The sequence below is a fragment of the Blennius ocellaris genome (assembly GCF_963422515.1).
Source record: "Blennius ocellaris genome assembly, chromosome: 2".
Lineage (NCBI taxonomy): Eukaryota > Metazoa > Chordata > Actinopteri > Blenniiformes > Blenniidae > Blennius > Blennius ocellaris.
The window spans coordinates 13959214-13967105 of record NC_137651.1 but is presented as its reverse complement, the minus strand read 5'-3'; the positions used below and the strand labels follow the sequence as shown (position 1 = coordinate 13967105).

The following is a 7892-nucleotide window of genomic DNA, read 5'->3' as shown; positions in this document are numbered from 1 at the left end:
ACCGAGCGTGAGGCTTACGATCTGTGCCCACAGACCGCGCTCCAAAAGCGGCACATAGCAACACAAAATTCTCCTGCACAGCCGCAGGTTCCCCCACGGAGCAGTCCTTACGTTTCGCCCTCGTCGGCTGCCATTGGAAAGCGCGCCACCGCGCGGTAGACTCGTGCGTGTCCTTCGCAACAGGTGTGTGTGTGTGTGTGTGGAAGCGGAGGGGGTTTACCGTATTTATTGACTGTAAAAGCAGTACTTTTTTGTTTAATTTCTATTTCTATTCCTATACAACACGTATTTCTTCATATACAATCCAAATACTTATTTTCTGATAACTGCTCACGTCCACCTTACAGATTCTGATACAGTTTATTAGAATGTATCACCCTTTTTCATACTTCCAAACCATGTCTGTATAACTTTACAACATCAAGAGTGATTTCAACACAAATGGGCAGACCCACAAGAAAATGCCTTAAACGTACCGTAATCCAAATCACAGCTGATAAAAAGTGAGCAAAAGTGTGAAACGATACCCGAAAAACTACCTGTAAAAAAAAATCTAAATGCCTTTAATGGTTTTAGTTTAATCGCTAAATGACCTGATGACTTTTTAAAATTCAACGATTTCCCTTCTCTGTCGCACTGTCAGATTGCTAAAAAAAAATATGCTGGTGCGTACATTGACGTGGTTGGGTGGAGTACAAATCTATAAAAATGTCCTTTAAGGGTTTAGAAAATAACACATCATTTACCTTTTTCTTGTAATATTACGGTTAAGACTTTTTAGTGCATATGTACTTAATCTTTACTTGTTTTTCCATTTTTTTTTTTTTTTTTACTTCGCATAAGTTGAACATATCCATAAGGTAAAGCAATTATTTACAAAAGAAATACAACCTGTTTCTGAGCGATAGATGGCGGTGTAATCCCAATATAGGCCTTCTAAAGTCAAGTTAGAAAACATGCAATTAGGAATTGTGGATATGTCTCGCCGGTTCCGGTAAAGGATTTTAAAACAAAGGCCTTGTCCCATTTACAGAGCTGTTGCGACTTCCATCAACCCAAACTATTTTAAAGAATGTAGTACACCCACTGTCCGTATTTTGCGTTTGAAGTATCTTAGATATTTTTTTCAATCCCATATAGACACTAATGTTGGGACAGACGACTATTCTGCTTTTATTACGAAAAAATACGGATGTGGTGGGTTTGTGTGTCTATATTGTCACACCACTGGAGACCGCCAGTGATGGAGACCACCACAACAAGCTAAACTCTGCTCTTCTCCCGGAGATACTGTCATCGGAGCAGTGGTACAGAATGTTTGACATGTTCGTGCAGACCACAAAACAGTCTGCAGACCGCGAGGAGCACATTGTATCAGGTGAGCGGTCATTGAAGCTAAACAGCCCTTTTCTTTATGAGTTAGCGTCTCTTACAAGTCTGTGCTGAACTAAAGAAGCAATGACACGAAACCAAAAATCTCGTTGACATTTGTTTGTTTGTTGTTGGGTTTTTTTTAAAAGTCAGTTCCAAATAGAGTTTATAAAGTACATAAACAGTTCACAGATTTATTTATATGTGGCTGGCCCCTACCGCGTCTGATTTCTTCATTTTTCTGCAAAACAGTCTCAGTCACAGTCACCATCATGTTGCATCAGATCAGCCTTGTAATTATGAAAGAAATCCGTCATTTGCAGCATGTTGGAGAATAACAGGGTTATTTGACAGCGTCCCGGTCGAGTCAGGTGACATAACAGTCTGACCTGAATGTGACACCTTCAAGTTCTCCATGAAGTCTGATAACAGCCAGCTTATCACTATCAGCTGTACTGGAGCAGAGAGACGTCTAAAACATCATCTGATTGAACAGCAACAATATTATCTTGAATATTAATCATCCATCCATCTATACCTCTTCATCGAGGGTCATGTTGAGCTGGAACCAATCCCAGCTGACTATCATCAGAAGTCACCAATCCATTACATCAAACTTAGAGGGACAAGCATTCACATCTACAAGTGATTTGGAGTATAAAACACATGTTTTTTGGAATGTGGAAGGAAACGGGAGTACCCAGAGAAAACACAGGCACTGCAAAGGATTTAAATGCCATGCAAACTGTTGTATGTCCTTCACATGTTGTATTCCACACGGTTGCAGTTCACTTGCTGGCATTGACCAGCTTATCACCGAGTGGGAGAACAGTGAGGTGTGTTTATCAGTAGTTGTGGACAATACCTGACCGTACCATCTGTTGGTGTGATTTTTTTTTTCCTGCTAAAATTAAAATAAACAAGGACTACCTGTTGTTGACATATAGCTACCGCAAAATCATGTTTGAAAGCAGGGAAGTTCTCGCTATGAGGCAGCCTTAATTGAGAGAACCTATCCTTATAAATTGTGTCAATTCTCTCAAGAAAGATGATTTCAGGGATATCTGCAGTGATACCTTCAGAGTTCTGTCTACATGTGCTTCTGTCCATCCTCTATTCCTGCTTTATCCAAATCTGGACCTTGGTCTTTCATTTACCACTAAATGATAACATCAGAGAACATATTTGATCATATGTGCCATGCATCTTCTTTCCCACTTAGTTCATATGGAGTCATGGTTGCAGTATGGCAGCATCTAGATATTCCTGTTTTCTGCAACTTCCACCAGATTTTCAGGGGTGGGGGGATGTCATCTCTGATTTTTTTTTTTTTTTTTTAATAAGCAGTTTGCATGACAGAATTTCTTTGCTACATTGAACATTGAACGCTGTTAGCTCTAGCTACTTAAGCATCAATTTGCATCTTGTAGTATTTATCGAGTAAATTCAGTGTGTTAAATGATGTAAACAGCTGACACCCATTTCTTTTTTATTTTCAGTCTCCTGAAATGACAGGACAAGTCCTGTCACACTTGTTTCATGAGGTAAGTGGTGGTTTCACGTCTGCTCGTATGAAGTTTGGGCGTGGTTGCCAATGTAAACACATCTGCTCACAAACACTGTGGCTGCAGGTGTAGCAGCAAATCCAGCACCGGGAGAACAGACACAGGAGTCAGCAGAGTGCGGCACTCACAATGGCCACGGCACGCTTCCTGGGTAAGAGTGTTGACTCTGCCGCTTCCAACTGGACCCTTCCGGTGGTGGGCCGGCCACTGTGTGTGAACGGGACTCCGTGGATCCTCAACCTGCTGGAGGAGTGTGTGGACAACAACTGGGAGTACTGCAGCGTGGTGATAGGACTCATCTCAATGTTCTGCTTCCTGCTTTCCACTTTACCGTGAGTAACGATGCCGATGTTTGGGAGTTTATGAAGCGGGAGTTTTCGGCTGGCAATGACTCTCATTTCGTCCGTCCCTCCGCAGGCAGGTCTATGAGGCCTACAGGAACTGCAAAGTGGAGGAGGCCATGTCAATCGGGTTCCTCTTGTTCCTCTTCAGTGGAGATGTGACCAGCTTTGCAGGCTGCTACCTCACAAGCCAGCTTCCAATCCAAGTGAGTGTACGAGATCCGGTCCAGCGCTGTACCGGCTGGCAACATCTTTAGATTTAATCCCTTTTCTTGTTGTTTTTTGGGAGAGGTTTTATTTACTTTCTCTGGCAATGATGAGTGATAATATTATAGACACACTCTGTCCCAAGCCTTCTTTTTGATGGAGGCTAATTTGACAATAGTGTGTATTAAACTGTCTAAATTGTAAACATGCAATTCTATAATGTTTCATTATAGAATAATGAGTCGCAGCCAAAGATGCCAGCAGCTCACAAGTGCACAGTATTTTTTATGACGTACATGAAGTAACCACTTTGCAGTGGGCGACGTGGGATTAAATGTTTTTCGTCTACTTTCCACTTCTCTCTCACTCTCCGACTCTCAGGTAGTCACAGTGGTGTTTTACATCTTCACAGACCTGATCCTCATCTCCCAGTTTCTCTACTATAAAATCAAGAATAGTTCCAGCAGAAGTAAGTCATAGTAAATGAGTATGCTTGCATGCTTTTGTGAGTCTGCAGATTAATGAAAAATCTCTGTTTATCTCACCTTGAACTCCAGTGTCATAAAAAGGTCAATAACAAGGGTGAGCACTTTTAAGACATGGTGATCTTTTCAAGTTCACTTATGAATAAACAAGCCGTTGTACATAACCTATAGTTTTAAACTCTATAGCTCCCATTCCCAATATAAGATTCCTGCAAATAAAATAACTCAGAATGTATATTTCCTGTTAATGTTCCACTTATGTGAACATTCACCATCATGGTTATGAACCTATTTCATTATTTTGAGGTTGCAGGAATGAGGACAATTCAACTAGTTGAGCAAGTTCTTGTTTTCTTAGTTTGTTAATGAGAGAGATAAAAAATAAAAATCAATAAACACACCCTGAAACACAGAAAACGTCGGCTTAAATAGGTTCCCAATGGACTTCACAATCGAACACAGATGTGTTTATAGCTGTAGCTAAATGTGGTTGCTATCATCCCACTGCTGTTGCTTGGGTACATTTCAGATTGTAATGAAAAATAACAATGCTCTATAAATGCTAAACTAAGCATTTTTTTTTTTTTTACTAACAACACAGACGATTTATTTTATTTTGTGTTTAAAATGTCCTGTTCAGTGTATATCTGCCAGTTCTTTACACATCTGCTTATGTTTCAATGGCATAACGGCGCAGAACATTTCTTTCATGTCTTTATATTTTAATCCAAACTGACTGTCAGGCCAGAAATTAACTTTCCATTCAACTTTTTCATTTCAAATATATACGGGGGAAAGGGTATAAATAGGTGTAATACTCATTATTTCCAAGTCAATAGTTGGAATCGGCACGTCAGAAACACTGAAACAATTCTGCCACCTCCTGACCTCAGACGAGACAAACGCATGGTTTCTATTTACCTGTTGAGTTGTTATGGAAGCTAAAACTACATACCTGCCAAATCGTACATGTTAATACAGGTGCTTAACCAAGACTGTATGTTGTTTTTAAAACCGGTACGTTAGAAAAAAAAGATATTTGGGATACAAGTTCAATTAAAAGGAGGTTTTGTAATGGTTGAAATAAGTGTATGAAAGTTTGACTTGATCAATTCATGTGAAAAATGTGCTTCGCCATTTCATTTGGATTCCGTATACACCTTCAGTATCTGTTTTCGTGTTTTTGTCTTAGTGCCTGGCTCTTCATTGTGTCTCTGTTCATGTGTGTTTTATCCTCCAGAGACTCCTGTGTTGAAATGGATGTGCTTCACCTGGTGCGGTGCTGCTACCTTAGTTCTCCTGCCTTTACCCAAACTAATCATAGACAATAGTGTGCCTTTAGACACTCAGGTAGGATTAACAATAACCTTCATTCACTTTTATCTGGCGACTGTACTACACCATTTTCATATGTGCAAAATTAACCCTTTTGCCTTGTCTCTTTCTTCTTCTTTTTTTTGCCTCCATATTTCCACCTTTCCCAGAGTTCAGCTACCTCTCGATCAGTGGAAATCACTGGCTATGTATGTGGATACACAGCTTCGGTCTTCTACCTCTGCTCACGTTTCCCTCAGCTTTATAAAAACGTAAGCGACTATGCGTTTTGTTTAACTTGCTGCTCTCTAATGTGGTTAGTGTGTGAGCAGTGGAGCTTTCTCAGGGTCTGACCCCGAACCCCCAGATGAAAAGAAAGCTGCACTTACTTTAAGTGAGTCATTCATAAACAGGCACCCAGTGTCTGTGTGAGGATGGTAAGATCTGTGTGTGTGTGTGTGTGTGTGTGTGCGTGTGTGCGTGTGTGCGCGTGTGCGCGTGTGCGCGTGTGCGCGTGTGCGCGCGTGCGCGTGTGCGCGCGTGCGCGCGTGCGTGCGTGTTTTTCAAAATGAAAACCACGTATTAAAGACAATGAAACTGTTGTGAAGAATCATCCTGGCTTGAATGAGGCCATTAATCACCAGAGGGGGCTCATCTCTATAATGTTCCAGTGTTGAAGAAACGTCTGGACACAAAATATACAATCCTAAATGACAGTAAATCATGTATATTGTATTTCTTCCCCCGGGGCAGTTCTGCATGTTCAGGCACATTTGTTGATTTTTTTTTTTTTTTTTTTTTTTTTTTACTTTCACATAATGGCAAAGGCATTTTCACCACTTGGCAAGTTTCGCAGAGCAATGAAAAGCAGCAGAACAACTGTTGCTCATTATATAAGATCTCTTTCAGCCTTTTCATGACAGTCAGTGGTTGCCCGGCATCGCGTGGGTCCAGCCCAGGTAATAATCTAAAGAGTGTTCACAATGTGTTGCCAAGCACAGATGGCGCTCAACAGCTCCAGCCGAAAATAAAAGTCCATTATTTGATCAAGGCTAAAATGTGTTTTAAACATGCTGTATGACTCCCTTTAGAAAAAGAAGACAGACACACCATATATTACAGCAAGAACAAAACACAGTGACATCATGCTGATATTCGCTTCTTGCGTATAATTTGAAATACACAGAGATAATGAACCTTTTCTTGTTTTTAACAGTTGTGGGTTCCCGCGTGTGTACACCAATGGTTCGGCTCCACTAATAACACTGTACCGAAGACGCCTCACCTCCTCACAAAACAAACAAACACCTTCCTATCCCACAGTGGGTCGCGGCTGCATTTCTCTCGTCTGTTAATTCAGTCACGCAAACTCCAATCTGTTCCAGTTCCAGCGACAGTCTACAGAAGGAACCTCCTACCTGTTGTTTGCTCTGGCCATGATGGGGAACGGGACGTATGGGCTGAGCGTCATCGTGGTCCTCCCTGCACTGAGGGGCTCCAAGCACTCCTTCATCATCAAACATCTGGCCTGGCTCATTGGCAGCATGGGAGTCCTCGTACTCGACTTCCTTGTATCCTTGAAATCACCAACGTGGCCACGTGTACAGCGTCAATACAAACACAGTGAATGTGATACCTGCAAGCAGAAACTTGATCCAGGTATGAAGTCAGTTGTTTTAACAGTGCAGCCAAGTTAAATCCTTCACTTCCTAAACTTGTACTTGGGTCACGTCCAGGCATTTTCATTTTTCTCGTCGAGAACTGTTCAAATAGTCGGCAATAGGGTGGAAAATAAAAGTAGAAACTTTTGACTTAAGAGGTACATTGTAATCCTGCTCGCAGTTGGAAGGGCACCAGGTGAGAAAACCAGCTATGGTGTGAGTTGAAATGACTTGCTTTGTTAACCTATTTAACAGGGAACAACAGAATTGGGTTAAAATGAGAATTACAGCTTTTTTCTTCTTCTTTTTGAGGACTAAATTAAACATGAACTCAAAACACAGGAGAAATGTTTGAGGTTTTATGCTCACAGAGCAGAACTACCAAAGAGTTTTTTTTATAAAGCCTTTTTTCTTTGGCTATCCTTACATGCACTCAAGTGAAGAGTGGTGTTCTGACACGTGTGTCAAAGTTTATTTTTAGTGTTAAATGTGATGCTGAGTGTGTGTATGACCCTTGACCTTTGCCAGGTGACTGCACAGTTCATCTTGTACAGGAAGAGGATCTCTGCTAAAAGCACCGCCGTCCTCAGCGTCCCAGAAGTGGAGCCTCTTCTGTGCGAGGAAGAGGAGCTGTCAGTTTTCTAGGATGCTGATGGGACAGGCCACTTTTTTCCAAGTATGGACCTGTAAGTTTGCAGTTTCTCTTAATCATTCATCTATTATTGAACACCTTCGGGGGCGGAACTGTCGAAGATTCATCCACGAACGTCTGGAGATAATCCTGACGAACCTCATTTATAGTCCTCATTTGTTGCTGCCAAGAGGACAAACACTAAAATGAACGTATCTGTAGTTCAGTGAATTAATGATGCAGGAGAGATGTGAGCAATACATTTCTTAACACTTGCGATTGTGTTCAAAGTAGTTACAGATCGTTTCCAATGAGGC

The 7892-nt window shown here is 41.3% G+C and overlaps 1 protein-coding gene across 1 annotated transcript; it reads left to right on the top strand.

Moving 5' to 3' along the window:
- The first annotated feature begins 1252 nt into the window (after window positions 1-1252).
- LOC308140403 (lysosomal amino acid transporter 1 homolog) lies at window positions 1253-7892 on the top strand. Its single transcript, XM_080510172.1, has 9 exons — window positions 1253-1378; window positions 2871-2915; window positions 3003-3268; window positions 3354-3483; window positions 3866-3953; window positions 5210-5319; window positions 5454-5555; window positions 6669-6854; window positions 7473-7892. Exons 3-9 carry the CDS (start codon window positions 3066-3068, stop codon window positions 7587-7589), a joined length of 936 nt encoding a protein of 311 aa, XP_080366298.1. The 5' UTR covers window positions 1253-1378; window positions 2871-2915; window positions 3003-3065; the 3' UTR covers window positions 7590-7892.